At 39.6% G+C, this 23073-nt stretch overlaps 1 protein-coding gene across 18 annotated transcripts in view; it reads left to right on the top strand.

The window, feature by feature from the left end:
• DOCK9 (dedicator of cytokinesis 9) overlaps positions 1–23073 on the top strand; it is a 277563-nt gene that overhangs the window by 168798 nt on the left and 85692 nt on the right. For 17 of the 18 annotated variants that reach the window (XM_055336149.1, XM_055336142.1, XM_055336148.1 and 14 more), the window contains exons 10-20: positions 5617–5691; positions 6992–7132; positions 7444–7647; positions 8014–8136; positions 11859–11941; positions 12553–12675; positions 20059–20138; positions 20218–20405; positions 20528–20593; positions 21729–21821; positions 22876–22999. In XM_055336149.1, the coding sequence (XP_055192124.1) occupies positions 5617–5691; positions 6992–7132; positions 7444–7647; positions 8014–8136; positions 11859–11941; positions 12553–12675; positions 20059–20138; positions 20218–20405; positions 20528–20593; positions 21729–21821; positions 22876–22999 (1300 nt within the window). The remainder of the gene's footprint in view (positions 1–5616; positions 5692–6991; positions 7133–7443; positions 7648–8013; positions 8137–11858; positions 11942–12552; positions 12676–20058; positions 20139–20217; positions 20406–20527; positions 20594–21728; positions 21822–22875; positions 23000–23073) is intronic. The other variant, XM_055336137.1, reaches the window with a different exon arrangement.

Below are 23073 nucleotides of genomic sequence, written 5' to 3'. Positions count from 1 at the left end.
TTTATTAAATACACAGACTGTAGTTAAAGTTAGTTCATTGGTTTCTTTGTAGATTCAAGGGGTAATATAATCTGGTTGTAAACCCAATTACTATTTAATAATTTTTTTCTGTGGTTATGTTTTATCTTGAGTGTCATTGGCACATTTATATCACCCCCTTGTGTAAGGATAGTATGAGAAAACCCTCCTGCTCCCACTGCATTTTTTCCTTCACAGATTTTCTTTTTGTGTTTTTTTGAGACTCAAAGAACAGCAACTCACCTTAACTTGGTCTCCCCATGTGGCTTTGAAAGAAAAGCATTGTTTCCTGTTAATGCAAAATTGCTCATGTTCATTTACCTGATAACTTTTTTTTAGTGAGTGAACTGATCTTTCCAGGTAAACCTTCCATGGTTGAACACAAGATGAAGTACCGTGTCTCAAACCTCAGAGTCTCACTGAGGTTGAGTATGGGTCAGGCAGCCAGGCTCAACAGTACTTGTTGGAACCGAAACAGTTTCACAGATAACCGTTTCTGACTTTTTAAAGCCAGCTTTCATAGATGCTTCCTTCCCTGTATCCTAGTCCAGAAAACTATATCATTGTATTATCATACAAAGGAATTGTCTGGGGATGTGTCTGTGAGGTCAGCAGGCATTCCATCTCTTAAGCCTCCTCCTTTTTCATATATATATGTTTTAAAGATTTATTTATTTATTTTGGAGACAGAGTGCATGAGCTGGAGTTGGGGGTAGGGGTTTGGGCAGACAGAGAGAATCTTTAAGCAGACTCCCCACTGAGTACACAGCCCCACAGGGAACTAGATCCCAGGATCCTGAGATCATGTCCTGAGCTGAAACCAAGAGTTAGACGCTTCAGTGAGTGAGACACCCAGATGCGCCGGGCCTCCTTATTCTATGTGCTTTATTATGGCTTTGTGACACAGAGGACAAGATAATGGTCCTAGGGAGTTAGATATCTTATACGTAGTATAAACAGATTGTGACAGCTCTTTAAATTAAGAAGCATACATTCAGGCCTCAAAGGAATTTGCTAAGTCTTTTTGTTCCACCTCATTCTGTTTAAATGAGTCAATAGTCAACACAATGTATTTTTTGGATAACTTATCCTCAAAATAAGATGCTGTTGGCTATGGTTGTTGGCTTTCATTGTTTTGCTTGCTCAGAGATAAACTTAAAACACAGAATATGCCTAAAGCCTTTGGCAGTCATTCTGGAAACCCCTTGAACGTTTGGTCCATAGTTGCTTCTTAGACAAGGCAGACATTGTCAGGGTGTGTCATTACTGGTTAAAATGAGGGTTCACAGTTGACTTCTGAGCAAGTATCAGTTTTTACAGAGAACTACTCTGTCATTGTCCATTTTCTTCACTTACCTCATGTTTTCCTTTCTCCTGAACCCAAAGTAATGGGATGGGTTGTGAGCAGGCTAGGAGCAACAGGGTCTAGGGGGAAAGCCAGTCTAGATCTTCCTACCTCCGCAGCGTGCACTGACCATGGTGTATTTTAAGAACAGAGCTGGATTTTGTCACTTTGAGAAGCACTGAACAGCAGTAGGATAGACTGTGGGATAATGTTTTTGTTTTTACAGCTATATTTTTTGGGCATTTAGATTGTGAAAGTACTCATTACGGGAACTTATTTTATCGTCTTTACTAAAATTTAAGTCAAAATAAATGTGTTTGCTGTGATAAGTAAAAGTATCCAAAGTTGTATAGAGTTCATCTTTTCCCTTCATGCTCCATGCCCACATCCCTGAAAGCACCAATGTTATTAACCTGTTATAATGCCTCTTGTATCAAACTTATTGCTTATGGAGACACATACACATAGTGTAGATGTCCCTCTGGGGCCGTCAAGGATCTCATTTTCTCATTTTTTCATAGCTGTGTAATATTCTAAATGTGGATATTGTATACTTTATTTACTACCTCCATATTCATGAACATTTTGGGTTATTTTCACTTTTTTAGTCTCTACAAATAGTATATAATAAATAATATGACATATATATATAAATTAAATATTTTAGTTATTTATTTGAAAGAGAGCATGAGTGAGGGGGGAGGGGCAGAAGGAGAGGGAGAAGCAGACTCCCTGCTGAGCAGGGAGTCTGACATGGGGCTCAGTCCTAGGACCCTGAGATCATGACCTGAGCTAAAGGCAGAAACTTAGCCAACTGAGCCACCTAGGAGCCCCCAGCTTATAAATATGACATATTTATAAGCTTAAATACCTGTGTTCTTATTTCAGTAGAGATGTTCCTCAAAGTGTGGGGCCTCTGGGTCAGAGGTTATTGTGTTCTTAATGCTTTAAATATTGCCAGGTTGCTTTCCCAAAAGGTTGAAACAGTTCCCATTTTTCTGTGTCCTCACCAGGGGAGTGAAAATAGTTTTTCACTGCTTTAAGTTGTGTTTTGCTGCTTTGTAGTGAGATGTTCCTATTTATTATTTATATATTTCAGTTTCTTCCTCTCTGACTTGCCTGTTCATATTCATTACCTTTTTTTTTTTTTTTCTTGTCTAATAGTTAAAGAGTCTGGGCTCTGAAACCAAGCAGCCTCAGTTTGAAGTCAGGCTTCATTTAATGGAAATGTGTTGACTTCTTGATTGAAGTATTTATCCCTTATGCCTCAGTGTCCCCTTTTTAAAACAAGGATCACACTAGAACCCTGCTCCTAAGGTTGTACAAGTTTTAAAGGTGTGCTTAGGATAATATTTAGCATAGAGATGTTGGCTATTATCAATAAATATTTGCTTTTATCATTGGGAAGCTTCCAGATATCAGTTATTCCCTGGGTCTGGGGCAAAGCTCTGCACTTCCTGAGCCACATTTTTTTTCTGCCTTGGTTTTACTTGACAATTCCTTCAAACACTATTTATCAGGCATCTCCTCTGTTTAATGCATTCATTGTAGTCCTTGGGAGGAATTTTTAAGGAGCTTTGAGTTTGCTTTTAATCAATGATACAGCAGAGCTGTCAAAGTATATAAGGTAGATGATAAGCTTTTAAGTTATTTTTACAACTGTAGTTGTCCCTTCTTTCCCATTAAATGGTTTCCTCTAGTGAAGAATATATCCCTTGGATATTAATGGCAACATTGGGATGCTTTAAGTCTATTTTGGCTAGTTGTTGATTCTTTTTTCTCTTACTGTGTTCGCATCCCTGGTTGCCCTCTAATTATGTGGGCCTTGTAGCAGTCATCTGTGCTGTGTTCATTTCTGATCTCAGAAGATGTTTGAGACAACAGGAATTGTATCTACATTAAAAATCCATTGCTCTGCTTCAGTGTCTGAGATCACAGGATCTGCCTTTGTTGAAGGACTGAAGCATAAATTGAGAAGTAGAATGCATTACTGTTGGTAGTGGCTTGCAGCACCTAGCACTGATGTTTTTGTTCAGAAACATAATGGGCTGTATGCAAAATAAAGCAAATTCTTTGTGTTCAGTTAAGTATATTCTATGCACATGGCTCTTTTGATAAGAAAAATTAGGAATGGTGATAGGCAAGATGGAGTTAAAAAGTTTTCCTCTCCTGAGTATGGAGACAGCCTGCGTCAGCTCAAATCAAGCGATTTGTGGGAATGTAGGAAGGCTCCTCACCTCCAGAAGCCTTAAAGCTCCTATTGAGAACATCAGGATAAACTTTGTTGTGCAAAGAGACTCTAGCCAACATCTTGTTCAACATTTTACTCAGAAATGAAAGTGGAGTCCAGAGAGGCTAAGCAGCTTGCTCATGTTCACGTAGCTAGTTGAGAAGTGAACTAGAACTAGAACATAGTTTCTTAGGTCATATTCTGGTGGTCAATTTCACTTTACCAGACACAGTTGGTTTTCAAATATAGTCATGATAGAGTTTGAGTCATTGCTGAGAACCAACCTATTACAGCTACATAGCTGAGAATATGAGGAAGCTGCCCAGTTTCTTATTAGCTGTGATCTAGATGTGTAATTAATAGACCATGTTCAGCCTCCAGCAGAGAGGACAAGACACCCTTCCCACTGTGGCTGTCACTGCCCCATCACATGCTGAGCTGTGACTCGATCTGTGGGGAAAGAACTGATGAGAGAGGACATCCTATTCTGACTCTATAGACTTAACCATGGAGACTGATAGTAATAAGAACAGGATACAGATTTAGAGGCATGGAGAGTGAATAATAATGTGATTGGCAATGACTTCCATCTTGTGAATGTCTTAGAAACTTCTTTCTCTTCTAAATTCCACTTCTCCATCCACCCCCACTCTGCCTCCATATGTCTCTGACCCTCCATCCCTTCAGTGTTAGGGCCCCAGTGCTTCTGTCTGCAAACTCTCCACATCTTCTCCCAGGGAATCTCAGCCACTCTCAACTCAAGGCTTCTCTAAGCCCCAAATCTAGACTGATTTTTTCCGAATCTGCAATTTCAGACTTCCTCCCTTCCTTGTGCTCAAGTGCCATCTCTGTCCACGGGCATCTCCACGCTCGATCACCTGCTCCACAAACCTGCTTTTCCTGCTGACTTACCCATCTCAGTTAATGGCTGCTCACGTGAGGACTAGGCTTTGCTATGGGCTCTGCTTTGGGATGGGGAGGCAGGTGTGATGAAGAGCCCGTGCTAGCCTCTTGGTCTTATCCTTCTAACCCATTACCTCAGCCCTGCCCAAAGGATTCCTTTAAAATGCAGGACCTGGTTATATTACACCCTTGCTCAAAATAGGGCACTTGGATTTTTTGGCTTCTGAAGGAAATCTGCAGTCCCTAATATACAAATTCCAGATTCATTTATCTTTACTTTTCCCATTGTGCCCAACCATCCAATCGTAATGAATGACTTGATCATTGCTTAGATATGTCTGTAGCTTTGTAGCTCTAGTACCTCGTCCCAGAGCTCCCTTCTTTCCTGACTGCCATCCCTTCGTCCAGGTTAGCACTCACTATGCCTTACACTTTCTTTGCCATTCTTATTGCCTGTTTATATTCTATCTTCGCTAGTATTCCTTGGGGATAAGTGCTTTGTTTCATTCATATTTATGTCCCTAGTGTCTGACACATAATAGGTGCTCAATAAATATTAACTGAATGCCTCATCCTGCCTGCTGTAAACACCATTGGCAATCCTTCAAGATCTGCCATAGTTTCCTATCCCACAATCCAGAACCTATTCCTTTCTCTTCCTGGACATATACCTCAGTCTTAGGTGGACCCCACATTCTTTCTACCATCTGGGCTCATTTCCACTCCGTGTCTGTCTGTGCCATGCATCCTTTACCTTCAGCCCCAAATGCTTGTGTTTTCCTACTTTAAGCTACCTCAAATTTTACCCCTTCATTCATAGCCTGTCTGCCCCTTCTATTGCTTTTTGAAGCCTTTCTTGATAGTAATGCTGAATTATTCTCTTTTGCTTTCTTTGATTGTTTGACTCTCCATGATCAGATCTTCTTTCACCCCAGTGGCACTTTCGTGTGTTACCTACTCAATAGCCTGTCCTTGCTCATCAGCATGCAGTCGACTCTCCTAAGTGAGAGTGGAGTTGTCTGGCAGCCTGGCTCTTCAGGGTGGGACAAACATGTTTGGACACCTCTTTGAAAAGATTTTTTTAAATGTAATTTTTATCTTTTGTTTCTCTTGTTATCAGAGTACCAGAGAAGCAGAAATCAAACTGAAGAGTGAAAGCAGAGTTAAACTTTTTTACTTGGACCCAGATGCCCAGGTACAATTTTAATGTTTATATTTTAAAACCAAGTCAGGGAAAGAAAACGTTTGACAGATTATATGTTTTATTTATTTATGTGTCTGCTTGTTTGTTTACTTTGGATGGATAAGCAACATAATATAGAAAATTCAGGGGAAAAAGGAAAAATAAAAAACAACCATAATCTCATCATCATACCACTACCACCATGTTTCATATTCAGTAGATTGTTGGAAACAGATTTATTCAAAGACCTTGTCCGCAAGGAAGTCCGCAAAGAACATATAATTTACTCCATAAAGATGCCATCAGAAAAGTCCGCAAAGAACATATAATTTACTCCATAAGATGCCATCAGAAAATAGTAAGCATCACTGCCGGTGCCCAGCAGCCAGTGGTGTTTCCTGATGCATCCAAGATGCGTATGATCCACATTGTGCCCCAGAGTCCAAACCCAGAGTGGCAAGGACCTCCAGGGCTGCTCAGAGGGGATGACAGTTCTGCTGTATTTTTCCCCTTTTCATTTGTGATCTTTTATATAGGGCTGCTTTACCATATTTCACTTTGATAATAAATGTTTATCTGTATATCTTTGCAGATTTCAAAGCCATATATATGTTTTTGCTTTTTGACACTTTTTTTTGTTGTGATAAAATACACATCACGTAAATTTACCGTTGTAACCATTTTTAAATGTTTAATTTCACGGCATTAAATATGTTTACACTGTTGTGCAACTGTCATCACCATCCATTCCAGGACTTTTTCATCATACCAAGCAGAAACTCTGTATCTGTTAAACACTAAAATGCCCTATCCCTCCTTCCCCTCACTCCCTAAGTAACCTCTGTTTTCCTTCCTGTCTTTATGAGTTTGCCTATTCTGGGAACCTCCTATACGTGAAACCATACAATATATGTCCTTTTGTGTCTGGCTTACTGCACTGAGTAAAAATAACAACATTCTGGCTAATTTTCGGGGTCCATACATGTTGTAGTGTGTGTCAGAATTTTCTTCCTTTTATGGCTGAATAATATTCCATAGTATGGACTACCAGATGTTATTTGTTGATGGACAGTTAAGTTGTACATAACCATAATTTCTAAGCTCTAATAATCCATTGAATAGATATACCATCCTTTATTTGACCATTATTATGAATTTTATAAACTTCTAAAGAAGTAACACTTTTGTGAGTAAATGAATATATATAGCTTTTCCACATTTTACAGAGTTTCTTAGGATACTTATCGTTCATTATGAGATTTTTTAAAAATGTGAGCATAATGTATTTATGTATTTACATTTTCTTTTAAAGAAGCTTGACTTCACATCAGCTGAACCAGAAGTGAAGCCATTTGAAGAGAAGTTTGGAAAGAGAATTCTTGTCAAGTGCAATGATTTATCTTTCAATTTGCAATGCTGTGTTGCAGAAAATGAAGAAGGACCTACAACAAATGTAATTTTCGCTTTTAAAAAATAATCTAAAAAAGTATTTAGAGGTTGCAGATGTGCCAATTGCCATGCAGCCTGGACAGAAAAATCCTAGTTCCTGATAAAGAAGCGCAGTGTTTAGATCAGGATGTGCAGGGTTGTTTAGCCTCAGGGAGGGGATGTTTGTGATAGGGATGGAGACTGTTTCTCTTTAGCAATAATTTATAGCGACAATCATAAATAGACTTAGTAATTTCTTCTTTGATAGCAACGTTCTTTTTTTTTCCCCCACAATTTGAGCCATAGTGACTCTCTGGATGGTTTTGTTTTGTTCAGGTAGAGCCTTTCTTTGTTACTCTATCCCTGTTTGACATAAAATACAACCGAAAGATTTCTGCTGATTTCCACGTGGACCTGAACCATTTCTCCGTGAGGCAGATGCTGGCCACCACATCTCCAGCTCTGATGAACGGTGGCAGGCCGAGCTCACCAGTTCTTCAGGATATCCTCCAGGAAGCTGCCATGCAGTATCCGAAGCAGGTGGGGGACTTGAGCTCAGCAGTCAGACTCCTAACTTTTCTTGCAAATACTATGCGAATGCATAAGACTTTGTAATGCACAACTGGGTTGAATGAGACTGTTGGCAGCATCTAAAATTAAGCAGTGAAAGCAAGCTGAGAGAAGAAATGGTATTTGATTTTTCATTTCTTTTTTCTAACTTTGTGCTAGTTGCTCACCCACCAAATCACCTTTTTAATCAGATGATCGACTAGGGGTGAAGCACTGGTTGCTTTTGAATAGTGATACTGCTTCAGCACTCTGCTGCTTTTGAAGGTTCAGCATTCAGGGGATTTGTTTAATGTGGCAGTGGATTTTACTCACTGCAGAAAACCATTTGTTCCCTAGGGAATATTCTCAGTCACGTGTCCTCATCCCGATATATTCCTTGTGGCTAGAATTGAAAAAGTGCTTCAGGGGAGCATCACCCACGGTGCTGAGCCATATATGAAAAGTTCAGACTCTTCTAAGGTATGGGTGACTTTTATGCTTTGTGATGATAAACAACAGAAAAAAAGGGCTCTCTGTCAAAATAGAAATGCTTAAAGAAGTCTAAGTTAAGCCATATTTATATTCTAAAAGATGTGCACTGCTTTATATAGATTTATACTTCACCTGATGTATCCTATTTTCAATGAAAAGTAGTCCTGTGTGTATATATAATGCTTCATTTGTCCAGGCAATCCTAACATCCTAAAATAATTGGCAAAGCTGGAATTCCCAGCTTAATAGTAAATTTTCTGTCATTAAGAAGTACATATATTCATATAGAGTTCATTTCACTGTTGATGTGCCTCTCGGGTTCTGGAATTATCTTTGGGTCCATTTATACTTACATGTGAGGCTAGGGACTGGGAGATGGTCTGGCCAGGAAGTTCAGTGCCTCAGGTTCCTTGCTTGGCCATCTGGGGCAGGTTATGGTGATAGAGGTGGTTTGACCTCAGGTAGAAGAGGAAGGAAAACATACAAGATGTGTGTTTGGTGTATTTTCATTACTGCGGTGTATGCTCATTAGTTGTATGCCTCTCTGTGGACACACACAGACTTGAATATTAGAGGTTATCTCGTCCAAGACCTCCTTTCAGGCATCATAAGATGAGGTTTACTAAGGTTTAATTACCTCCTCAGCATCCCATAGGTAGAGTGACCAAAGGCACTTGACTGTCACCAGGTAGCACATTGAGCTACCTGGTAGAGTGAGCTATTGAGTGCTGTCTGTGATGGTCTTACAGTATTTTTTATAAGTGGTCATCTGAGAGATGACCCTGCTACATTGAGAAGGACTGGTCAGGAGCAGGAGGGGCTGCTCCACAGGCTCTAAGGGTTATTTATTGAGCTGATTCAGAGCTGTCTGTGGCTGCCTGTATACCATAGGTGTGTCCACCAGGTTGTTAAAGAATAAGTTGTAGGTGTCAGAGACCAGGGTACTGAGTGCTAACTAGCCTCGAAGTCATGTCACCAACCTGGGCTCTGATGACCTATTGGTAGTTGAAGGACGGTATTACTACCTTGCCCCACTTTCCTCTCAGGAACTGTGCTGTGATCACATGGATAATGTACAATACATTGCTAGGGAATGCTACAAATCACTGATATGCAGGATATCGTTATCACTTATCACCCTCAGCCAGAGAAAGCCCATTTACCCAGGTGCACTGCTTCCAACACTATGCCTTTCTGGGTGGTAAAAGCTGAGTAAGGTTTAGTCCCTGGAGAGAAGCTATTTTATTTTTTAAATCAAGTTTGTAAAACCTTGGATGAGAAGCTCTTTTAGCTCTTCGATGTTTTGATTAGTAATCAATGAAGGCCCAAGCTAAGATCTACTCCCCTGTGTATGTAACACGTTTCCAGGGCCTAAATGCACCATCTTCGCTTTTCTGCCCAACACATGCCTAGTTTGAAACTTGGCAGCTCATGTTGCTGCAAAATCACATTTCACTTTGGGCTAAGTTTTATGATCTACTCCACACTTCCAGTGTCCGTTGAGCATCTGTGGAAGTCTGCTCTTACTTCTTTACTTACGGAATGGAAAGCTCAGTCGTATGTACATTATACATGCATTAACACCTCCAAAGTATTAATTTAAGGCAGAGATTAGCATTTTATATCACAATAGATTTTATATCCCTTTTATATCAGAGTAGAAGTTCTGGCAGAGATATTACTAAGGGTTGATTTTCTAATGTATATCAAAACTATTTCTTCCTGTTTTCCAAGATTGTCTAAAATATCATTTAGAGTAAATTTTGTCTTGGAGGAAGAAACTTTTATGAAAAGTCTCTGTAGGTGTCTGCCATGAATAGATTAAAAAATAAGAAGAAGAAGAAAAGAAAGAAAGAAAGAAAGAAAGAAAGAAAGAAAGAAAGAAAGAGAAAGGAAAGAATGAAGAAAGAAAGAAAGAAAAAGAAAGAAAGGAAAGAATGAAGAAAGAAAGAAAGAAAGAAAGAAAGAAAGAAAGAAGAAAGAAAGAAAGAAAGAAAGAAAGAACGGGAATCCTACACAGCAAAAATGAGTTTTTGAGTCTTTTGTATACCTTATGTTCCATTTGTGCCCTCAGTAAGTCTGCAAGCTCAGACTCTGTTTGCTGCAGGAACAGTGAAACTTATTTGAAGCCTATGTTTTAGTTTTAAATTTTACACAAATATTGAAAAAAATTTTTATGCAAATACTGCATTTTACTCCACAACACCATTATTGTTAGAATCTAAAAATAATAGTTTCTATCTGAAAATGTTGGAGTATAATTACTCCTCCAGGAAGGTAGCCATTTTACCTTATAACTATGTACCCCAAATCCCCACAAGAACATGCACTACTGGGTGAAGAAAGGAAGGAGCTGGATGAACTGCTGACATGTTTCAATCAAGACGTGTTTCTAATTCACTTGTGAGGGCAACAGCAATTCTCACAGCACAGTTGTGGTAGAATCATAATGTTTGGAAGGGATAATGAATGAAAAGTACTATGACTCACACCCTTCATTTTTGAGGTGGGGAAAGTGGACCCCAAAGACCTTTAATGGCCCAGAGTCACACAGCTCATTTCAGTTTAACTTAGATACAAACAGCTCTATTGTCCTACTTATAAGTCTTCTAGATGAGCACTTCTTAGACCAGGTGCATACAGGTCACTGGAGGTCTGGTCAGAAGGCAGGTTCTGATCTGGGAGGTCTGTGGAGGGGCCTGAGACTCTGCATTCCTGGTAAGTTCCCAGGTGATGCTAATGTTGCAGCTCTGCAGTACACACCTTGGATCACAGGCTCTAGATCAGGATGCCCAAGCTTGGTTTGACTCTTGATATGCTTGAGTAATGCAAAAGGCCCTTGAACATACCACTCTGACTGAATCAAACTTTGCATTAGTAACAGTGCAGTATCCCCCATACAAAGGAATTTGGGGAAATTGGTTCTGCTTTAGCAGTAGGGGTAGGGTTGTTTAATAGACCTGCCATGCATATATCTTAGGCCAAAGCGAATCTGCTTCACTGTGCACTATAGGGTTAATAAGCCAACCCACAACAAATGAAAATTGATCATTAAGAAGTGAAAATAGCAGTAATTTATACTTAGAAACTGAGAATATAGCAATTAAAAACTCTGGCATAACTTTAGTTAGCACCTGTGCCATATATAAAGAATATGTATCCCCCAAATTGTGAGGGATACAATTGCACCAGCTGGTGCAATTTAGAAGCAATGCAAGCTCAGTATCTTCATTAGTGTTCTTATTTAAACTTTAAGTAATGTGATATATTTTGGCATGAATACCAAGTATTAGTAATTCTGATAACCCAGTGGACTTATAAGTAGCCCACAGTCATAAGGAACTATGGAAAGCCTATGAAATGGTATGCTTGTGGCCTGTAAAAACAGCATCTTAGAAAAGATAAGACATTTTATTTATTTATTTATTTATTTATTTATTTATTTATTTATTTATTTATTTATTTATAAGATAAGACATTTTAGAAACAGCACTCATTCTATATTCTTTAAAAATCACTGCCAATGATTGCATTAAACAAAACTCTCTACCTTGTGTAAATCCAGGCATATTCATTACAGTAACATGTGCTTTTCCATGCATCTGCACTATGATAAGAGCTTGTTTAATGAACACGGGATAATGGCTCTTTAGATCACAATTCTGTCAGTGGGATGCAGCATCTCATGGCTTGATTCTGATGTCTTCAAGGTTGCTCAGAAAGTGCTGAAGAATGCCAAGCAGGCATGCCAAAGACTAGGACAGTACAGAATGCCATTTGCGTGGGCAGCAAGGTAACTAACGATGACATCTTTTATACCTTTGATATAGATACGGATATATGGAGGTAGTTGGATAGATGGAGATAGGTAGACTGATCTGTTTATTGCCCAGAGACAAAGAAGATTTAAATGTGTAAAACTGAAAAATAAGAAAGCCTCCTATGTGAATAATAATCACTTATTAGAGTCACAGAGAGGAAGGATGCTGGCTGGAGAGAGCTGTGCTGGAACCAGCAGGATGGACAGGAGTGCTTGTGGTAGAGCTGGCATTCCAGGTTCCAGCCACATATCCTGAGCTCACCTTGGGCAGCAGCCCCGGAGGAGGGGGTGGAATGGGGTGGGGAGGGGAGTGCCTTCAGATCATCTTTATTTGTGAGCTCTGCTTCCAAAGCGTTTGACTGTATATGTTGTTTCCTAAGCACGAGCCATTTGCTGGAAATGTCTCTATGTAAATTGAGTTAGTTGTGTTCATCCTCATAAATGTCTTCCATGTTTTTAGATAATGAAATTTCTGGTAGCTATAGCAAATGGAATAATAATTAGTCTTCACATGGACACCAAAGTTGTGGATTTATTTTGGGGTTTTGGAAACTCAGTTTAGAAATGTTGTTTGGCTATTTCAGGACATTGTTTAAGGACACATCTGGAAACCTTGACAAAAATGCCAGATTCTCTGCTCTCTACAGGCAAGACAGCAATAAGCTCTCCAATGATGACATGCTCAAGTTCCTGGCAGACTTCCGGAAGTGAGTCTCCAAGCCTTCCTTATTTGCACACCTGAGAAACAGAAGGTGTTTGGTGGGGAGGGGGGCAGAGGGCTCCACTCAAACATCATAGGACCTGTTGGGTGAGCACTTTACCTCATGTCCTCAGGAAGGAAGAAAAGGTTTAAAATTGAAGAGTGTCCTGGCTCATTTGAATTCTTTAAATGACGTTTTTGGTGGTGCTATGGGTAGAGATGAGCCCAGGGAGGAAGGAGACAATGGAGAGACCTTTGGCAAGAGATGGGCAAGGACTCAGCAAAGCCAGTGTACGTGGAAATGGGAGGAAGGGGCTAATTGGGGTCACATCAGAGAAGTGCCATTACTCTGTCTGGGGTTCCTGGTTGGGTGAAGGGTGGAAGGAGAGAGCAGTAGGTGGGTCTTGGAGATAACCCCTGAGTTTCTGACTTGTACAGTGGGGTGACTCAGGTACCATTCACTGCATGGATGATGGAAGGGAAGGACAATATCTTATATAGTGCTGTTTACACACATTGTTTCAAATGCTTTACCTATATTCACGAGTGTATTAGAGCTACCAAAACAAAGTACCACAGACTAGGTGGCTTAAAACAATGAATATGTATTCTCTTGCAATTCTGGGGGCTCGAAGCCTGAGACCAAGACATTGGCATGGCCACACTTGCTCTGAAATCTCTGGGGGAGGATCCTTCCTTGCTTCTTTCAGCTCTAGTGACCCAGGCATTCCTCGGTTTATGGCAGCATCACTCTAATCTCCACTTCTGGCTTCACATGACCCCTTTACTGTGCGTTTCTGGTGAAATGTCCTTCTTACAAAGGAATGTGTCATCGTGGTTTAGAGCCAGTCCCAGTGAGTTCATCTTCTCTTGATTACATCTGCAAAGATCCTATTTCCAATAAGACATTCGTAGATACCAGGGGTTAGCACTTCAGCATATGTGTGTGGGGACACCATTCAGCTCAGAGCAATGTGATAAAAAGAGGGAAGCAGTGGCTAGGGCAGCCCGGCTGAGAATCTGCTCCTATCACTGTGCTATTTGGTATGTCATCATATATAACATGTCATTATACAGTCATTATTGTCATGTTTCCCCTTTGCTTATAGAATAAAAAGTCATTTTACTTTGTTTTGCTTTTTTGAAAACTCTAGTTACCTTAGTTAAATAGATTACTGTTTTCTTGCACTAGACTACCATGCAACTTTTAGTAATCATGATGTGGGTCCAAAGTAATTGCTTAGGAAGGTGTACACACTATATTGTTAGAGAGGAAAAAGTATCTATGGGATCTCATTTTTGAGAAGAAAATATTTTATATATTTCTTTTTGTGTATCAGTGAAGAAATAGGCAAATAACTAGCCAGATGGAAAGATGAGCATAAAATAGTCATTTGGATTTATACCAAAATAGTGATCATGATTGTCTCTGAGGGATGGGTGTATAGATGGCTTTTCACTTCTACTTTATAGCTTTCTGTGATTTTACATGGACTTTTTTTTTAAGATTTTATTTATTTATTCATGAGAGACACAGAGAAAGAGGCAGAAACATAGAGGGAGAAGCAGGTTCCCTGTAGGGAGCCTGATGTGGGACTTGATCCCAGGACCCTGGGATCATGCCCTGAGCTGAAGGCAGATGCTCAACCACTGAGCCACCCAGGCATCCCTGGACTTTTTTTTTTTAACATTAACTTTTATATTCTGACAAACATGCACACAATGAAGTTTTTTTGTGTATGATGGAGGTGGGAAGCCCTAGCTCAGAAATTACATCCTAGACTGTCTAGCTTGAGAGTGCCCTGGAAGTGGTGGTGGTGCTTTGATGGTAGCTCCAGCTCACACTTATGTTCCTTAGTAGAGGCCAAAGGACAGGACGCTATGGGGTCTTTTTTTTTTTTTTTTTAAGATTTTATTTATTTGACACGAAGAAAGAAAGCACGAGCAGGGGGTAGTGGCAGAGGGAGAGGAGGGAGAAGCAGGTTCCCCATTGAACAGGGAACCATACATGGGGCTTGATCTCAGGACCCTGGTTTCATGACCTGAGCCAAAGGCAGATGCTCAACCAACTGAGCCACCCCAGGCATCCCTACAGGGTCTTTAATGAAAAAATGATCTGAGCTGAGAGGCCATGGCCAGGCAGCAAAAAGCATAAGCCTTCCGTGGTTCAGAGCACAGCAGTGTTCTCACCAGCACAGTGAGCCTTTAGGCGTGTGCTCAGTAGGAAGGTTCTTGTGGGAGGAGCATGCTCCCAATGGCCGGTGAGAGACTCAGAAACCCGCAAATAGGGATGTGATGCTATCAGCATGGGAGGGTGCAGCAGTAGCAGGGGAGCCTTTTCCTTTCTTCTCAGCAAGAATCCAGAGAAATGCCCGTGTCCACTCCCTGTGCTTTCCACAGCAGAATTAGGGAAGTGGAGGTTCCCCCCCCCCCCGCCGTTTAAACTTAGTATTGCTCTTTTTCTTTCCTCTTTATTTATTTTTTTATTTTTTTATAGAGGATAATCCTGTGTCACTGGCCTGCGGACCAGCTTGGGTGCCAAGCTGTTGTTTCTATTCCCATGACTATCTCAAAATGTCATTTAATAATGGATAGAAAAAATTTTCTCAAGATGCCCCAGTCTTTAGAAAACAGCTGCCAAATCTCATAAGCCACTTCTCCCATTCCCTCACAGTAATTATAAGGGGATGTGTTCCAAGATTTAGTAAGAAAACAATTTTGTCAGATAGATGGTATTGCTGACATATATGCTTCCAGAAATATTTATCTGTGATTTTACATGGACTTTTTTTTTTCAAGATTTTATTTATTTATTCATGAAAGACACACAGAGAGAGGCAGAAACATAGAGGGAGAAGCAGGTTCCCTGTAGGGAGCCCGATGCGGGACTTGATCCCAGGACCCTTGAGTCATGACCTGAGCCAAAGGCAGATACTCAACCGCTGAGCCACCCAGGTGCCCCAAAAAGGTGTTCTTATTATAACATGGAGATAGGACCGTGGGCAAGAAGAGCTGCCTAAATATAAACCTTTTTTTAATGCTACCACATCGGGTAGTTTAGGTAATAATATTATTAGGGTTTGTGCAGGAGACTTGCGTAAATGTGTTTGACATTCTTTACTTCTATTCCCTCTTGGTTACTCTGTGCTCAAACCAGGTGAGGCTATTGGCCTGTCCCTTAAGCCACTGTGTATACTTTCACCACAGAACACTTTGCCCTCTGCCTAAATCATGTCCTCTTATGCTTTTGTCTCTTCAAGGGATCCCTTCTCCTCTTTCAGAGTCGTCTGCAGCTCACGGCCATGTTGGGAGACCTAGGGCAGGTCATGCAGCTGTTCTGCTGGAGTCTCCTCTTTTTAAGGGAGAATCCTAATGGCCCTGTGTCCTACAGCTCTGGTGGGGAATAAAGGAAGTTGCGTGTCAGGGTTATTTCTCTCACTGAGAAGGCTCATCTTGACCCCTTCCTTCTCAATACACTAGACACTTGCCTTCCTGTAGAGGTTCACACACACTGTATGGAAGTGGTTGTTGTCGTCTTGTCTTGTTGAATATGAGAATTGTATCATATTTGAATTATCTATGGAACTTAGTCTAGTGCATGTTGTATCACCATAAGCACTTGATAAATAGCTATTAAAATTTCTCATAGACATAAATTCAGTGATTTCATTTAAACAAAAATATCTCAAATTTCTTTCAGTCACATACATATTTTTTTTAATGGACTCCAAAGCTTTTAGGGGCTATTTCCTTTTACAAAATGCAGTTAGGAGATTAGACTCGCTGCCAACAGACCCAGGCACGCCTATATTGCCAGTTAATCACTTTAATGGGTCAGTACAGACAATGGGGAAGGGGAGACTGGACTGCAGAAACATGGAGGTGAGGACACCCAATCTGTTGGGTTGGGATGACTGCTGGTTTGTGATGCTTTCCCTGCCTCTGGGAATTGTGGAGCAATTGTATGGCAATGGGAAGAGAAAACCTTTCCTTTTCCTAAGAGCAAGAGTTTGAGCCTCATTCCTAGGTTTATATGTAGACAAAAGCAGTTCCCAAATTCCAGATACCCTATCTGTGCTTACTTTATACATTTATTCAATGAAGTTTTAGGATGAGTTTTCATTCTGAAATATTCTAAGTTTTGCATGTAATTTATATATACTTTACAAATTAAAAAAACAAACAAACCCAATCCTAGTCATAATAGAATTCACTTGGTGTAACACACACACACACACACATGCCCTATCACTTTACAAATTGCACATAAAAAAGGCAGTAGAATTCTCATTGTGAGGTTTTGATGTCTGATAAGCCAAGTTCAGTAAAACCCCTAAGCTTCTGAAGTAAACTTAAGATTGTATTTAAAAAACTAAGCTGATAGAAAGAACTTCCCCAAAGCCCATGTGCTATGTGGTATGGAGCTAAGCTCAAATTTGTGCTTTCTTGGAAATACATGGACATAATGTCTGTATGGAAATAGCAGCCAGAAGTAAAAGCTCTCAGCAGAGGAAAGAATACGAATAAGAAATAATATAGTTATTTCTTAATATAGTTAGACACAGAAGGAAATAACATGTTATACAGAGTTGCAGTGAAGATTGTTTAGTTAAAACTTGTTGCTTAGAAATTCAGTTATCAGAAGTTTATATGAGGATGATGTCAGAATAAAGGAAAAAATGATGAATAAGGTACATAATTCATTTATGGGTAGAAGTAACTGGGAAGGAGTGAAATACAATGCGCTTGAATACTTACATTTGAAAGTATTCTTTGTAATAAATGGTACTTCTGACTCGTGGAGGCAGATACAACTTTATAGGTGTCTCTAAGATTTGTGGGGCACAGTGTTTTGTGATACAGGGCAGTGCTGAGTTGTTTGAATGAAGGCATTCCACATCAGGAGAATTTATAGCTGCATAGAATCCAATGGGTCTAAGGGTCAGTGTACCTGGAGAGCTTTGTGTGAAGCTGAGAGAGGCTCCAGCAGTCTATCAATGGGAGCACAAGTTGTATGGGAGGCCCAAGACAGCTCTAAGGAAATGATTGGCAAAGGTACAATCTTCCTGCTAGTAGCAAAGAAGATTGTGTTTTTGAAAAAATCACACTATGGGCACAAGGACAAGATGTAGGGGTGACGCTGGGCTGCACCTGGACATCTTTTGGCTAGAAATCTTTTTAAATGAAGGCAGAATGTGTAGAAAATTGTTGGCTTACCTTCCTGACAGTGATCTCTCTCAGGATTTGAAGGAATTGATCATTTAAACTCCGATATAAACATATGACAGGTGGAAAGATTCGAATGAAGGAGAAAAACTCTAGGAGAAAGTGATTCTGCAAAGATGAATGGTGCTCAGCATGGTCTGTTGTCATAAGGATGAGAATTTAGGGCTGTTAGGAAGTCCTGATACAGATGAGCAATACCCCAGGATAGACTGATACATTATTTGTGAGACTGATTAATAGATAACACTAACATCAGAGGAATCTTAAAAGCAGGAGCTAGGAACTTTTCAAACATAGGAATAAAACCAAATGCAGAATTTGGAGGCCAGTGAGCTCTGATGTTTTCTGGCATTGTTTTAAAAGACATTAAACAGGTGGCTCATGAAGAACCACAAGGCAGCATTCTGTTTTCTAGGAATAAGTCATGTCACGTCAAACTAGTCATCCTAACTGTTTCAGCTTTTCTCTTTCTAATTGGGTTGCTAAACTAGTACCACAGAGGAGTGCAAAGCCCTCAACAACTGCCTATTCCAGGATGTCCTGTGAACAAGTCAGAGAAGTGTACTATTCGTGAGTGGACAGTTGTTCAGCTGCTGGAGTAGCCAGACACCAGAATGGGCCAGTATCGGTCTGGCGAAGGGCCTCTGGAGGTTTGAGAAGGAACCTGTTCTTGGCTATATTCTGTGCAGTATCATCATCAGTGACTTTTTTGAGAATATAACATGCTGATGAAATGTCTTCATGACATCAAGCTATTAGGAATATCTAATTCATTAGGGGTTATAATCTGGATTTAGGAAGGTTTTGATCAACTAGAAATGGCTCAAATGTAGAAGAGTGAAATTTCCTCAAGGCAAAATCAAATCCTGTTCCGGGTACCAAAAAACATAATTGTATGAATACAGGATGGAGAGATCTAGCATGGTAGTAAAGCATATAGGAAAAGATTTAGGGATTTTAGATGATTTAAATGTAATGTATATCACCAGGTAGGTGTGGCTACCACAAAATAATAGCATTTGGCTACATTAGTAGAAGGATATATTGTTCAAAACCAGATAGCTGCTCGATCCCCACATGGTCAGACCTTACTGGGCCTGTTGTGTGCAGTTTGGGTGCCTTGACATAAACAGGACATTCCTCTAGGGGAGATTTGGCATTGAAGGAAGGTCCAAAAGCACTGAGAATGGAGGACTTCAAGCTGTGGTTGCTGTTTATATATAGATGGTTAAAGGGTGTTACACAAAGAAATGTAGCCAAGTGCCTTGGTGAATGGAAGTTGCAGAGTCCAAGTGAGGAGGAACAATCTGGGTGTCAAAATGGCTATGTTGAAAGTTTCCTTTCAACTAGGAAGGGTTGATGCGGTAGCAGTTCTTGTCAGAAATATCACAGATGAGATTCTTACACTGCTTTAAGTTAGACCAAATGCAAACACCAGACATTTCACTGAGTACCTACTTTGTGTCCACCATTTTACTAGACACTGGAATCTAAAGCAGCTTTGAGATTGTTATTTTCATAATTCTAAGTGAGCCAAGAATATGGGTAAGGATGGCATGTTTCACGAAAACAGTGACCTATAACATCTGTCTGATAGTCTTATCTGGATTTGTGCAGTCCAACACGGTAGCCACTGGCTGCAGGTGGCTGTTGAACATGAGAACCACAAGTCCAAACAGATGAGCTCTAACTGTAAAACACATCTGGGTTCAAAGAATTAGAGTAATTTTTTATACTGATTACAGATTAAAATCATAATATTTTGGATATATTAGGTTAAATAAAATATATTCTTTTTTAAAAAAGATTTTATTTATTCATGAGAGACACACATACAGAGAGAGAGAGAGAGGTAGAGACACAGGTAGAGGGAGAAGCAGGCTCCATGCAGGGAGCCTGATGTGGGACACAATCCCGGGTCTCCAGGATCACACCCTGGGCTGAAGGCAGCACTAAACCGCTGAGCCCCTCAGGCTGCCCAATAAAATATATTCTTAAAACTAATTTTACCTGTTTCTTTTTACTTTTTAAAGTGTGGCTACTAGGAAGGTTTAAAATTACTTTTGTGGCTCACACTAAATTTCTCTGGGGAGTGCTGCTCTGGAATTTAGGTTTTATAACTAACTTAACTTATAAATGTGTGATTTTTCTCTTCTGTTTCTAGACCTGAGAAGATGGCTAAGCTCCCAGTGATTTTGGGCAACCTAGACATTACAATTGATAATGTTTCCTCAGACTTTCCTAGTGAGTATAAGTTCTTTGTAATTACCAGACAAAATTTTGTTTGGCTTTTACCTCAATTTGTTTGTTTTTAATTTTCCAGATTATGTCAACTCATCATACATTCCCATGAAGCAATTTGAAACCTGTAGTAAAACTCCAATCACATTTGAAGTAGAAGAATTTGTGCCCTGCATACCAAAACACACTCAGCCTTACACCATCTACAACAATCACCTTTATGTTTATCCTAAGTACTTGAAATATGACAGTCAAAAGTCTTTTGCCAAGGTGAGTGCAAAGATCGAGGTTTCAGTTTTGATATCAGATTCTCTTGGGTTTTGATTCTTATGTTCTTATATAAATACATATTCTGGCTTTTTGTTTTTCTTTTTCTTTAAATATTGCTGCAGGCCAGAAATATTGCTATTTGCATTGAATTCAAAGATTCGGATGAAGAAGATTCTCAGCCTCTGAAGGTTTGTTTTTTTATATATGTTCGCATTTTTCCATTTTAAAAATGGACCTGCATGATATTGCATAGCTAAAGGAATTTAGCACATTATAATTGACACAAACACAAAAATATGTGACATCGCAATATGTAACCACATGTGTTGAACCTTATGGAATATGGAGTACTTGAGTTCTTTCTCCTCATTGACTGGTTCTGTTATACTCTTTAGGGATCAAGGTTTCCTGTGTACGTTCACTTCAGTAATCATATAATGTCTTGCTCTGAGCCAGACATTGTATGGGTGCTAAGAATTGGCATTAGTAAGATTGATAATAGAAATAATAATAAAAATTTGTTGATATTTATTATTATAGTAATAATAACAGTAATAGATTATTGGTGATGTTTACTGGATGCTTGTATAGTGCAGACTCTGATATTAGACCCTTATAGGTATTAAACTCCTTTAATTCTCCTAACAGTATTTGTTAGATGAGATTAATGTACAGAATTTAAATAAATTCCTTCAGGCAATCCTTAAGTGGAACCGGTGTTCAAACCCAGGTCATCTGATGCCATAGCCCAAGTTCTTTACTGTAACTCTGAAGATGACTTTCCAAGAAGAGAAGGAGACAAAGATGCAAAGAAGAATATAATAATAGCTTTTGCCCTCCAGAAATTCATGGCTTAGTGGAAAAGGAAGTCATGGAGAAAAAGCTCCTGGCACATAGAAATGTTTTTTTGTCAAACCTGATAATTGGTATAAAAAATGCTGGGGGGACATATATGGAAGGAGTGAATCATTTCTTGATGGACACATGGGAGTTTCATGCACATAGAACTGTCATTCAGACAGAGGAATTGCATGAGCACAGGCATGCAGGTATTATAGGTGACTATGGGTAAGGTGCAGTCTAGTTACAGCCAGGACAGGTGTGTGTGCCTGGCAGGGGAAGTGATGCTGGGAAATGTGCTGGAGGATGGTTTGGACCGTGAAGTAGGGGATCTGAGGGGCCTGGAGTCTCTTAGGTAGAAGAAATCTTTTGGAGGGAGTTATAAGTTTATGCTGTAGAAATGCCTCTTGACAACACATCTGAGTTTAATTTCTTATTCTGTTAATTAAATACTGGTGTCTTCCTTTGCTAACTCTTACTTAGTGCATTTATGGCAGACCTGGTGGGCCAGTGTTCACAAGAAGCGCCTTTGCTGCGGTTTTACACCATCACCAAAACCCAGAATTTTATGATGAGGTAAGCCAAGGGGTTTTCATGGGAAAACCCAGTTAACCAGTTTTAAAGGAAACTCTGAATTCTGTGCTTAATAAAGCAAAAAAAAAAAAAAAGAAAGAAAGAAAGAAACTGCATGCTATACTAGAATTATAGTACTAAAACTAAATGTTGAAGTATTTATTTTACATCTTTTCTAATTATAAAAAGTAACATTTATTCCAAAAACTTGGAAAATGCTGATAATAGAAAAGAAAAAGTCAAAAATCTCTCCTCTGTTACTACTACGATTAATATTCTGACATATTTTCTTTCAAGTTCATACTTAAGTATAGTTACCTTTGTTGGACCTGAGAATCTTTCTTTCTCATTATTGGGTTTCTTTATATAGAATCATAGTGTAGTTCATTAAAACTACTATAAGAATCCTGCTTTTAAATGTCCTATCCTGGTTAATGTAGTGGTTGATGTTATGTTTCTAGTTCTTTCTAGAGTTGACATACCAACTCTCTCGTTTCTAGTCAGTGAATGTTCTCAGTCTGTTCATTAGCCAGAACAAATACCAGACTGGGTAGATTGTAAAGAGCAGACATTTACTGTTCACAGTTCTGGAAGCTAAAGTCCTAGGTCAAGATGCCAGCATGGCTGGGTGAGGGCCATCTCCCTCCTGGTCACAGACTCAATTGTATTCTTACATGGTGGGAAGGCTGGGGCAGGGGGGTGGCTCTCTTAGATATAAGAACATTAATCCCATTCATGGGGGCTCCATCCTTATGACCTGATCCACCCCCAAAGACCCCACCTCCAAATACTATCACGTTGGAGGGGGTTAGGATTTCAACAAATGCATTTGAGTGTTGGGAGTAGGGACTTGCACATTCAGACCATGACAGTGGTGTATGGATCCATTTCTTTAGCACTGTCTACGTTCTCTGCATTCTCTGACCACAAATGTTAATATCAGTTTGGAGACCAAATGTATGCTCACGCATGCACGGGGTAATGCATCGTGTAGCCACTTTCATTGATATTTTGTTTTCAGATATTAAAAAGATTGTTATTTTGGTCTTCCTTGCAGATCAAAATAGAATTGCCCACCCAGCTGCATGGAAAGCACCACTTGCTGTTCACATTTTTCCATGTCAGCTGTGATAGTTCAAGTAAAGGAAGCACGAAGAAGAAGGATGTGGTTGAAACACAAGGTTTGGGATTTCGTCATTCCTTTACTCTTTATGACTTACATCTTAGGTTCTTAAATTTTATTTTGATTCAGAAT

The sequence above is a fragment of the Nyctereutes procyonoides genome, unplaced genomic scaffold, assembly GCF_905146905.1.
Source record: "Nyctereutes procyonoides isolate TBG_1078 unplaced genomic scaffold, NYPRO_anot_genome, whole genome shotgun sequence".
Classification (NCBI taxonomy): domain Eukaryota; kingdom Metazoa; phylum Chordata; class Mammalia; order Carnivora; family Canidae; genus Nyctereutes; species Nyctereutes procyonoides.
The sequence above is the reverse complement of the archived record's forward strand: the minus strand, read 5'-3'. Positions and strand labels throughout refer to the sequence as shown.